The sequence below is a fragment of the Danio rerio genome, chromosome 3 (assembly GCF_049306965.1).
Source record: "Danio rerio strain Tuebingen ecotype United States chromosome 3, GRCz12tu, whole genome shotgun sequence".
Lineage (NCBI taxonomy): Eukaryota > Metazoa > Chordata > Actinopteri > Cypriniformes > Danionidae > Danio > Danio rerio.
In genome coordinates this window covers 14,012,501-14,024,514 of record NC_133178.1, presented here as the reverse complement: position 1 = coordinate 14,024,514, position 12,014 = coordinate 14,012,501, and the positions used below count along the sequence as shown (strand labels likewise).

The following is a 12,014-nucleotide window of genomic DNA, read 5'->3' as shown; positions in this document are numbered from 1 at the left end:
ATCTGATTGGGGCTTTGCCCTCAATATTAAATGCACAAAGTTTAGTCTTGAATTCTTTCCTTAAGTTCAGACTTCGCAAGTTTGATATGGAAAACAAATTCATGTTTAGTGTAGTTTTACAGTGTAGTTTCTGACCTCATTCACATCACCCTGGCTACGTTGTTTCACTATCTTAACGATAAATTAAAACATGATATGAGGAACTGCCTATATTCATTGTGATATTAAGTTAATAGACACTAAATGTTGAGGCATCATGTTTTATCTGACATATTTATATGACGGTCATCTTCACTGCATGCATTTTTATAACACAACAGAGCATATATATCAGTTTTAATAATCAATAATGGCCATAATAAAAGTATAACGTACAACAAGTTTATACAATATAGAAAATAAAAGCAAGCAATCAGTCAAATGTGCAGAATCAGTGTATGTGGTTATATTAATATATTAACTTATCTTTGCGAACTAGTAATATATTCAAAAGACCAAAGAGTCGTTAGATAGAGACAAGATGAATTAAATATCACATTTAACAACTATAGAGAGACAAAATCCAGCTTAAGATCCTTGGTGAACCGTCCAACCAGCGCTTTTTTCATCTGGGGTGGTGCCCGCAGAGCTCCCGCTGACTGCCTGGAGCTCATGCGCGCGCATACGCTGAGTGTGTGTGGTCACATGATGTGCGCTTTCAACAGTGTAGTGTGGACGGAGAGCTGTTCAGAAACGCTAGATGAAACGCCAGTGTGGACGTGGATCGTTTTCATTGCAAAACGCTGTTTTAAAACTAAAACGTATTAGTGTAAATGGGGCCTAAGTTACATTGTATTATAAATACATCAGCATAAAGGAATAGTTTGCCCAAAACTGTAAACATTGTTAATCTTTTACTCACTTGACTTTGTTTCTTCTGTTAAACATAAATTTGAAAAGTCAGAAACATGTAGCCATTGACTTCCATAGTAATTGTTTTTTCTGCTATGGATGTTAGTAGTCACAGGTTTTCAGCTTTCTTCAAAATATCTTCTTTTGTGTTTAACAGAAAAGCTTTGGAACCACTTGAGGGTGAGTAAATTGGTGTCTTTGGGAGACCTATTGCTTTAATCTTCAAAATAAAGGCATGCAGATGTACCTGTAGAAGGAAGGTGTTCTCCTTGTCTGGCACCTCAATGGCTGTAGTGCTCCTCACGTCAACAATAGAGCAGCATGGGACAGTCAGTCTGGGCTTGGAGGACTGTATTTACACAATAAAGAAAAATAATTAATATTACATTTTTTAGATTTTACATTTAACTTAAATTAAGCTTTTTTATTATATTTATTTAATTTATAATCAATTGTAGTTATACTAATAATAACAACAATAGGAATATTTGTCATACACAAGCTACTGTTTAAAAGTATGTGGCCAGAAGGATTTTTAGGCAGGATTTTTCTGCTCTGTGATTGGTCAGCTTGGTAGCATTGACAAGTGTGGGTGGCGCGGAGAGGGCAAAAAAATAAAATAAATAAATAACATAATTATTCATTAATCGTAATTGAGTTAAAATGTTCAACTAATCTAGATTTAGATTTTAGGCCAAATCACCCAGCCCTAGATAATAATAATAATAAATATTTCCTGAGCAACTGAAACTTAAAAAAGACTTTTGTTAATTGTTTTCACCATTTTAAAATATATTAAAACATAAATGATTGAAGCAATTATTTTAAATAAAAGTTAAATTTTACAATCTGTGAAAGTATTTAATACTGTTTCCGGGTCCAAGCTGCTACTCATCTGAATTGAGAAAATATTCATGTATGACCAGTTTTTAGTCCTATCGCACATTAAAGTGAATTTTACATACAATCATGGTGTACACAACAGTCTCGAGATTTGCTGCACCTTAAACACCAAGACTTTAACAATAAAAAAAAAAAATCACTTTCTGGCCATCTGATATTAAGCAAAGATATTTACATTGCAATCGTGATTTTCGAAAGCAATACATGGCTTTATAAAGGTTTATTATTTCCATTTGTTGAGTCTCCCTATATAGTTTGATAAAGCACTTAGATCTGGAAGCTAATTTGTGTGATGTCACGCTTAACAAGTGGATTGTTGCTCTTTTAAAAAAATATATGAATTTCCGTGAAAAACAAATATCAACAGGTGATCATAAAAGACTTCTTTCAAACAAAATAAAACACATTACCAAAAAAATAAAAACACCCTACGAATCTACGATATCATATTTTAAACTGTAGTAGTTGATGTGTAATGTAGCTGTGCGAACATAAACAACATCTCTGAATGTAATACGCTCAAAGTTCAATGCAAAGGGAGACATTGGTTTTTACAGAGTTAGCTTAGCAAAGCCTTCAGCGAACGAAGTTTGGGGACTACAAAAATACATCCAAGCAAGTGAGATCACAAGGGCTTCCGGTTACGTGCATTCACCACACGCACACACCCTGTGAAGGGGCGTGGCTAGAGCTGCTTTTTCTACAGAGCTTGTTCTGTTTCTGTATTTGGGCTTCCAAAGGACACGACACAAAGAGAGAAGTGATTACAGTCTAATGTTAATTATGTTCCAGAGAACTATAAAAAAAGATATAGCTTGCATTTGACAAAAGTGAGCTTTCAGAATCTCTCTCAGTTCGGTGCTGGATTCGGCTAAAAATTCCTCCAACAGACGAAGCTGTGGATTGTGAGCCACAACCTGTACGTGTTTTTATTTGTTAAAATTGGTCTATTACATGCACAGTTTCTAGCATTAATGGTATGTTGTAGTGAGGACAAAGACGTAAACAATGGGAAATGCTGTTTGGCACCGCTAACAATTTAGCTACAAATTCATATTTATCAGTCAAACTGATGTAAACACTCACAATCTTCAGCAGCTCTGCAGTGTCTCTCTATACGGCCGCTTACCCGGCATTCTACATCTCAAATAACAAACTCGCAAAAGATAAGTGAACGTTTCATATTACTGACACATGCTTATAACCCGAAACGGTTTCAATTGACTACGATTTACTATCTACTACTATGTGAAGCTGCTTTGACAAAATCTACATTGTAAAAGCGCTATACAAATAAAGCTGAATTGAATTGAATATATATTAAAGACACTTGTCAGGTTTGATTTAGTGCAGGCGCGAGGTTTAGCTGTGTGCTCTTATTTTTTTCTGTCTGATTTAGGCAGCCAACGCTGCCAACAGCTACTCTCACTGTCAATGTTTACTCTGTTGTTTGTCCTGGTGACATTGAGTCAATCCGCGAATCACAGCACATTATGTTAGCTGACCAATCAGAGTCTCTTAAGGGCGGACCTTTCAGGAACTAGGAAATCTGACAGTCATTCTCATGTTAGCAGAGAAGCTATATATAATCAAAGCAAGATATATGAAAAAAAAAAAGTATTTCTACAAGTGCAGCGTGAGCACACGTTGCTTGGCATCTTATAAACACAACCAAGCCTTTAAAAAAATACACTGTGGACCACCCCTTTAAGCAATATTTTTGATTGTCGACAGAACAAACCTTCATTATACAATGATTTGTCTAATTACCCAAACTTGCCAAAATAACCTTATTAACATAGTGAAGCCTTTAAATTGCACTTAAAGCTAAAAACTATATCTAGAAATGATAAATAAATATCTAGTAATATATTATGTACTCTCACCATGGCAAAGATAAAAGAAATCAGTTATTAAAACAGTTATTAAAACTATTGTTTAGAAATGTGTTGAAAAAAATCTTTCTATTTTGCAGAAATTGAAAAACAAATTAATTATAATAACTCAGGTAAATAATTTTGACTTCGACTGTATGTAAAACTTAACTAGTTAAGCTCTGGGGCTATTTGGGGTAATTCCGCCTGAATTTGGCCTTCCGAATTAAAAAGCTTCCCATACCCACATGCAGTGGTGTAAATACAAAGGTTTGGTATCATTTGAAAGGAAACCCTTTGAAATTTCATACAATAGAGTTGAAATTGAAAACAATTGTTGTATATATTGTCTGTGTTATAATAAACACACAAAAAAGGCGCTTTTTTTATAAATTGAAGTTTGGAAATGTGGAAATCAGTATTGGAGAGTTGCAGCACCCTGGAAACAGTTTTATTTCTTTCCAGCAGGTGTCAGCAAACACCTTTTTTCTTTATAATAATTTATATGAGAATAATTCTATTCCAACTGCAAGGAGGAAAAATGCCATTTATTTTTATTTCCGCCTAACTATTTTTGAAGTCTCCCCATACCATCATACATTATAATAAATGCAATATCTCATTGTCATTTAACAGAAAACCCTTTGAAATTACAAAAAGAACTGCTGAAAGTGATAAATATCATTATGTATGTTGTCTGTCCTATGATGAACCACCTCAACACAAACCGCTTTTAGTTTTTTTTGTCCTAAAGCCTGATTTAGAAAGTGTATAACTCTGTAAGCTCCATCAAACTGCAGATTGCTTTGATTGTTACCAGCATTTGTCAGGAGACACTAGAAAAAAGAATTTTGTTTTTATCATGTAGTATGCATTAATTATGTCAGTTCAACCGAAGGGTAGGAAATCACAACGTTTTTGCTTCTGATCTGTGACTTTTACACATTCTGTTTTGCAAACCTCTCTTCCTGTTTGTCATGCGATATCTCAGTCACTGATTGGCTGATCAAGGTTCGCGATACATCAGCGTAAAGATGATAATCTCACCTTTCCAGTGATATGTAATCCATCAAGCTACCATATTTTCCCGAATTTTGGAATATCATGACCCTATTTTGTTGCGTTTCGCACTTACAAGACACAGCAGGGGTTTACTGATGCACACTTCCTCAGAAAACACTGAAAATGGACTCATTTTGCAGAGGACAACCTAAGGTAAAAGATGATGTAGCTTGTTTGGCTATCTGTGCTAGCTCCGGCAGCTCACGGAGTAAATGATCAATAATTTCCCTTGTATGTTTACAAAAAACGAGTTCATACTTTATGATTCATTCGAAGACTGTTGGATATGTGATTGTAAATCAATAAAAATAACAATGGATCCTTATTATTGGGAATGGGAGCTTTAATTTGATGTATTACTTGCCATTGTGTGTCTAATATTAGCGATGTGAAAAATATGCATACTGAACAAAGTACATAATCGGGAGGGTTGAGATACTATACATCGAGTCTAAATTAAGTGTTAATAACTTTGTTACAGTACAACAAATATCAAAGTGATGTATATCAGTTGAAAATACACATTCTAAGCTTTCACTCAGTAGGCCATATGGTTTTATTGATGCAGATAGACCTCTTAAATCTATTGTTATTCTCCCGATGATGTAATTTTGCCCCTTGTACCGGGCACGCAGAGTTTAAGTGGTTAAATGTATATATTTTACATGTAGAGGCCAAAAAGTTTCACCAACCTTCGGCGGGATGTAAAACTCCAGGAAATATTCCAACCCTCCATCCCCTCCATCCTTATCTCGTTCTTTCAGAACTAGACGGCACTTGTGCCAACGCGTACCCCGTCCACCCACAGCGCCACCTATGGCTGTGGGATGTCCAGACACAGAGCTGTCTGCGCCGTGATGCAGCAGTCCAAAGGAAAAGCCTGGGAACCCGTGAGTGCTGGCGAACTCATCCGAAGATGAGCACACGGTCACTCCTCCCTCCCGCACCAGCCTGCCCATCTTCCTGGAGGCGTTGATGCTGCTTGGTGGGAGCGATGAAGGGGATAAAACCGAAGATGGAGGAGCTGCGCTGGACAGATTTGGCGGAGGAGAGCGAGACAGTCGTAGTTTTTCCAACCGGTGACTCCATTTCTCCTTCTCGCCATCTCCGTTGCTCCTTCGCCAGTCGCGGGCCTCAGAGAGCGAAAGAGAAGTGGCGCTGCTGGAGGATGAAGGGGGCAGTGAAGAGGACGAGGAGTGAGGAAGGGAAAGGGGAAGAGAGAGAGACACCGGGAGAGAAGAGGGAACCCCTTGCGAGCCGGAGTTCCTCTTGCCATCCTGCAGGCCAGTAGTGTAGCTGTAGCTGGAGGGAAGAGGGCTGGAGTTGCTGCAGTTCTGCGGGGAGTCGCTGGAGGAGCTGCGCCAATGCAAGATGCCCCTCACACTACCCCTGACACTCCGTCCCACACTGCGCAAAGAGAAACGCTTCTTTAACTTGTTCTTGGAGTGACCTCCAATAGGCGTCCCGTTGCCTTTCGAGTTTGCTGGTGCACTGGAGGGATTGAGGGTGAGGTCGGCTCTTTCTAAATCCTCGCCCTCATTGTCCCTACCTATGATGTCGGTCTCTACCTCCTCCAGAGTTACAGGTCCTGCCCAGCTATCTTCCTCTTCCTCTAGGTCTTTATATCCTGAAGGATTGTGTTTGAGGGCCATTCCCCTCTCCTCTCTGCGCCCGTTATTTCCACCCATAGAGGACGAGCAAGACGACGAGGAGGACGGTGGGAGAATCTGCGCGTGAGCGTACGAGTCCTGAAAGCCTCCAGAGTTCTGGAATCGTTCTGTACCACGGCTTTCCTGGGTCAGGATAGGTTTGGGAGTGGCCCGTGTGTGAATAGGTGGGCATGAGGCTGCTGCGGATTCCGCCGTTAGCAAAGACGGAGATGCTGCATCCTCCTCTAACGAGGTAACATCCGATTGGGCGACCCAATTCACCGTACCTTCCCTACTGATACCAGTTACTTCAAGCTCGCTCTCAAAATGCCGAACAAATCTGTCTGTAAAGCGACGGCAAAAAAGAGCTGCCGAATCAGGGGAGTAATTTGGGTTCTCCTGAAGGAAGGCCCGGAAATGTCGAGCAAAATCCCCGGCGGCTACCCGGGCATGGAGCTCACAGAACTCGGTCCAGCTGAGGCAGGGAGATGGCGATGGTGTGGGTGTGTCGGATAACGAAGACAAGGGTTGACCTACAGGAGTCGGAGGAGGCAAAGGCGGAGGTCTGGTGGACAAGGGCAACAGCGATGGAGACGGAGGAGAGGGCGATGGAGAAGGGGATGGCGGAAGGGGAGATGAATTAGCCGCAGCCCGTGGACTCGGTGGAGTTAATAAGGAGCCGTTCATGACTGACTAATCAATCTCAGACCAACCGATCATCAAAGACGTCAGGATGGCTGCGATTAGGTGTGTATGGGGGGCACGCAATCTGTTCATCAGGCTACGGTTTTATGATAGACTCCAATTCTGAAAACCTGACCAAAAATATGTGGCCTGATAAAAATGGCCAGGAATCGTCTTCCCCCATTTAAAGAAAAAGACTTGGCTCTGTATTCGTCTAAAGTACTTCACATTCTATACACAATAATGTGTGTATGTAGGAGCAAAACTAAAAGATGTCAGGAGCAGCAGGCTAAGCTGATGATGGTAGTTTTCAGGTGGTCTCTGGTTTACGGTTCGGAGAGGATCCTACGCTTGGGATTTGTGACCTAAAAAAGAAGTAAAGAGAAATTTTTAGATATGGATTTTAAAAACTGATATAACATTGCCATCATTTTTATCTAAAAATAATAACTATACCATCTAAATGAAACAAACTATTTCAAAGCAAATATTTTTATTTTCTTAAACACAATATCATAGCTAGGTCACCCATTTTTTTATTCTGACATTTTACTCATTCTAATGATGTTACAAATCTTTTTGAGGAGATAGATGACAACTTTCCTAGTGTGAAAAAAAGACGCAATGAATGTGGATATAGACACAGGCTTTTTGCCGTTTGTGCTCCACAATACAACATAAAAATTAAGGATGTCCAGATACGATCACGTGATAGGAAATTGGGCCTGATCACACAAGTTCAGACTCTGATCAGAATCAGACACAACCTCCCGACCAGGACTGGAATATATATATATATATATATATATATATATATATATATATAATTATTTTTTAACACATCACTTTGTTGCAAAGAGGCTATTGGTTAAATGACAAATGAATGGTCAAATGACGGCAAAGAACACAAAAGCAGCATGAAGCGGAAAGAGTGAGTATGTCTGCGATCTGGAGGTATTATAAAGTTGATGATGACAACATTGCCATAGCAAACTGTGACGTATGTAAACTTGGGATTGCCTGTCGGGTATTTTAAGTTGAGGTGCTATTTGTTTTTATATTAGATTTTTAAATTATAATTACTGTTGCACTGAAGTCCAAAAGTGAAGATTTAATACTATTTATTACCTAATTGTTCAAGCTATTTCACAGAAGTGCTCTGTTTGTTAACAGAGTTGTTGAATGTTAAAATAAGGTGAATTAAATAAAACATAAGAAATATCCTGGATCTGTTTTTTCGCTCTTCTTTTCTCTTTTTGTATGTATTATTGAAGTATCTGCTCGGGTATCGGTAGATACTCAAAATCAAATGACAGACTTGAGGACAAAAAAAACCTGATCAGGACATCTCTAAAAAAAATCATGTAGGGTTGCAAACATCATGAAAGCGAGAAATATATATTTTTTTCTCTAAACAACTATATTTTCATTTCCAATGCATATTTAAAATTAAAAATAACATACATGCTGTTAAATGTGACGTTTTGCCTGCATTTTGTTTTTTTTACATGTAACAAAAGTTTCCTATATGTTTACAGCATAGTATGAGGGTTTGAAAATTAAGGACATTTTACAATCTCTAAAAGGCATTTGATCAACTCTGACTATTATCAACCTGAGCACAAACTTTGGATGATCTTCCAGCTACGAAAATGTGACATTTACAAGCTATGTGTCATGCCTGAAGGAAGTAGAAGGATGCGTTGTTTTGCTTTCGAGCTGTGAGCCTCAATCCTCCACCTGATATCCGAAGAACGTGCTGAGCGCTAATATCTCATTTATTTTTATTACAGAACCACCTACAGCCAACAAACGGAGCATCTGTGAACATTTAAAGACGAATTCAAACCTAAACCCCGAATTGAAAACTGTTAAGACTATTTACATGATGCAGAAATGATGCTCACGAGCCCCTGCGATAACTCACCATTTTCAGGCCACGGTGTAACTCGAGGCCGGCGCAGTTGTTCGCTGTAAAGAAAACACACCACGCTTAAATGCCAGTCGGTGGTATTTACAACTAATAGAGGTTTAATAGAAAAATCACACAATGCTAAACACACTTCACTAGGCTAGCTGTCTGACATAAGTTTAATTGTCAAAACACGCTCTCACGCTGATAATGTCAACACACCGAGCTAACTCGGGCTAGCCTGCTAACTTTAGCGCATGAAAACACTGGCTAGTTATGCTAACGATCTTTTCGCAACGGGGAAAACAATGTCGCATTAACTCACCTTTTGTGCACATATGACGCGATTTGTTCGTTGGCCTTAGTGAAATCCAAAAAGGTTTCCGTGCAAACGTATTTTTGAGCTAGCCTGGTGCTAACAAGATAACACAGCACTGCTATTAAATTATCAAGTTTGAGCTGCTGGTCAGCTAGCTGGCTGTATTGCTAGGCAGGCAGTGTGTCTGCCAATGTTTACAATAATATTCATTCCTCTTCGTCTAGCTGTCCCCTGTTGATGCTAAACTTATTGATGAATCGTATCGTATCTATTTATTTATAAGGGCTTTGCGACTGCTCTTGTTGCAGGTATATGAATATTTCTCTGCCTGCTGTCCCAACCAGTCTCTCGCGATATAGTGGGAGAGGGTGTAGGTTGGGGGGACAGGGAGTGTTGGAGAAGGGGGATTTTCAATGGGAAAAAACACTGAGGGAGAGGGATGTGCAAATTTAGGAGGAGCCACATTGGACAGTTGTATGAAAAAGTAAAGCAGGGACATTGCTCAGACTCATGGTTGAGTCATATATAGAGGTTGTAACACATTGAACTTCAGATAGCTGCTTGATTATTTCAGTAAGAGATGAGGATATGATAAATGGGATCATGCACTACAAAATGGACTTCATATTTTTGGAAATTGGGATTATTAGACTATATGAGAGCTGAATACATAAGCTTTTCTTTGATGTATGGTTCCAGATTTGGCCAAGCTACAACTATTTAGACCAAAAAAATGTAAATTTTAAGAAAATGTGCCTTTAAATGTCTAAACGAAGTGCTTAGCAAGTATATTACTAATCAAAAATTAAGTTTTGATATGTTTACAGTATAATATGATGGTTAAAATAATTTAAATATTGGGAAAATTGCACTGGAGTCTAAATGAAGTGCTTAGCAATATATTACTAATCAAAGCATTGAGTTTTGATATATTTACAGTTTATTATGAGTAATTTGCCTTTAGCTGTCTAAATTAATTGCTTGTCAACGTATATTACTAATCAAACATTAAGTTTGGATTTATTCACAGTATAATATGAGTGTTAAAATAATTAAACATTGACAAAAATCCCCTTTAGCTTTCTAAAAGAAGTGTTAAGCAATATATATATATATATATATATATATATATATATATATATATATATATATAATATATATATTAAAAAAAAAATATATATATATATATATATATATATATATATATATATATATATATATATATATATATACACACACACACACACACACACACACACACACAGTATATTACTAATCAAACATTAAGTTTTGATATACTTACAATAATGTGAGCGTTAAATTAAAATATTGAAAAAAATTGCATGTGGGCTTCTAAATGAAGTGTGATCTTGCAATTTATATTACTTATCCAAATGTAAGTTTTGATATATTTACAGTATAATATGGAAGTTAAAATAATTAAAATATTGAGGAAATTGCACTTGGGAGTTTAAATCAAATGCTTAGCAATATATATTAATAATTAGAAATTAAGATTAGATATATTTACAGTATAATTTGAGGTTTTAAAAATTTTATATCAAGAAAATTGCCTTTAGCTGTCTAAATGAAGTGCTTAGCAATGTATATTACTAATTAAACAGTAAGTTTTTATAGATTTACAGTATAATATTAGGGTAAAAATAATTAAAACATTGAGAAAATTGTCTTTAGCTGTATAAATGAAGTGCTTAGCACTGTAAAATACTAATACAAATTAAGTTTTGATATATTTACAGTAAAATACGAGCGTTAATAAATTACAATATTGAAAAAATTGCAATTTGGCATGTAAATGAAGTGCTTAGCAACATTTATTACTAATCATAAATTATGTTTTGATATGTTTACAGCATAATATGATAATAAAAAAGTGTTATTGAGAAAATTGCATTTGGGTCGTCTAAACGAAGTGCTTAGCAATGTATAATACTAATCAAGCATTAAGTTTTGATATAATTACAGTATAATATGAGGGTTAAAATATTTACAAAATTTAAAAAATGGAGTCTAAACGAATTGCTGAGCAATGTATATTAATAATCAAACTTCAAGTTTTGTTATATTTGCAGTATAATATGAGCGTTAATCAATGTAAATATTGAGAAAACATCACTTGGGCGTCTAAATGAAGTGCTTAGCAATATATATTACTAATCAAGCATTACGTTTTGATATATTTACAGTATAATACGAGGGTTAATAAATAAGGTATTAAGAAAATTGCACTTCGGTGTGTAAGTAAAGTGCTTCACAATATATATTACTATAATTAAGAATAAAGTTTTGATATTTTTACGGAATAATATGAGGGTTTAAAAAATAAATATTGTAAAACTTGCATTTAACTGTCTAAATAAAGTCCTTAGCACTATAAAATACTAATAAAAAATTAAGTTTTGATTTTCTTACAGTATAATATGAGGGTTAAAATAATTAAAATATGGAGAAAATTGCACTTAGCATTTTAAGTGAATTGCTTAGCAATATTTATTACTAATCAAAAATTAAGTTTTGATATATTTATAATAGGATATTTACAAATGTCTTCATGGAAACATGATCTTTATTTGATATTGTAATGAACATTGGCATAAAATAAAATAAAAAATGACAATTTTAACTCATAAAATGTATTTTTTGGATATTTAAATAAACCACAGCAACCTAGGACTGGTTTTGCGGTTTGTGTTCACAAG

The 12,014-nt window shown here is 36.3% G+C and overlaps 1 protein-coding gene and 1 long non-coding RNA gene across 6 annotated transcripts in view; one reads left to right on the top strand and one right to left on the bottom strand.

Moving 5' to 3' along the window:
• The window catches only part of sh2b1 (SH2B adaptor protein 1), a 35,001-nt gene extending 25,347 nt beyond the window's left edge, over positions 1–9,654 (bottom strand). For 2 of the 5 annotated variants that reach the window (XM_005163818.6, XM_017354352.4), the window contains exons 1-4: positions 9,301–9,654; positions 8,991–9,034; positions 5,423–7,428; positions 1,139–1,240 (exon numbers count right to left, since the gene is read on the bottom strand). In XM_005163818.6, coding sequence (XP_005163875.1) covers positions 1,139–1,240; positions 5,423–7,066 — 1,746 coding nt within the window. In that variant the 5' untranslated portion in view covers positions 7,067–7,428; positions 8,991–9,034; positions 9,301–9,654. Of the gene's footprint in view, positions 1–1,138; positions 1,241–5,422; positions 7,429–8,990; positions 9,035–9,300 lie in introns of those variants that run through there. The other 3 variants (XM_017354353.4, XM_073941532.1, NM_001110455.1) reach the window with 2 other exon arrangements.
• LOC137490042 (uncharacterized) overlaps positions 1–12,014 on the top strand; it is an 846,477-nt gene that overhangs the window by 615,376 nt on the left and 219,087 nt on the right. The window lies entirely within an intron of this gene.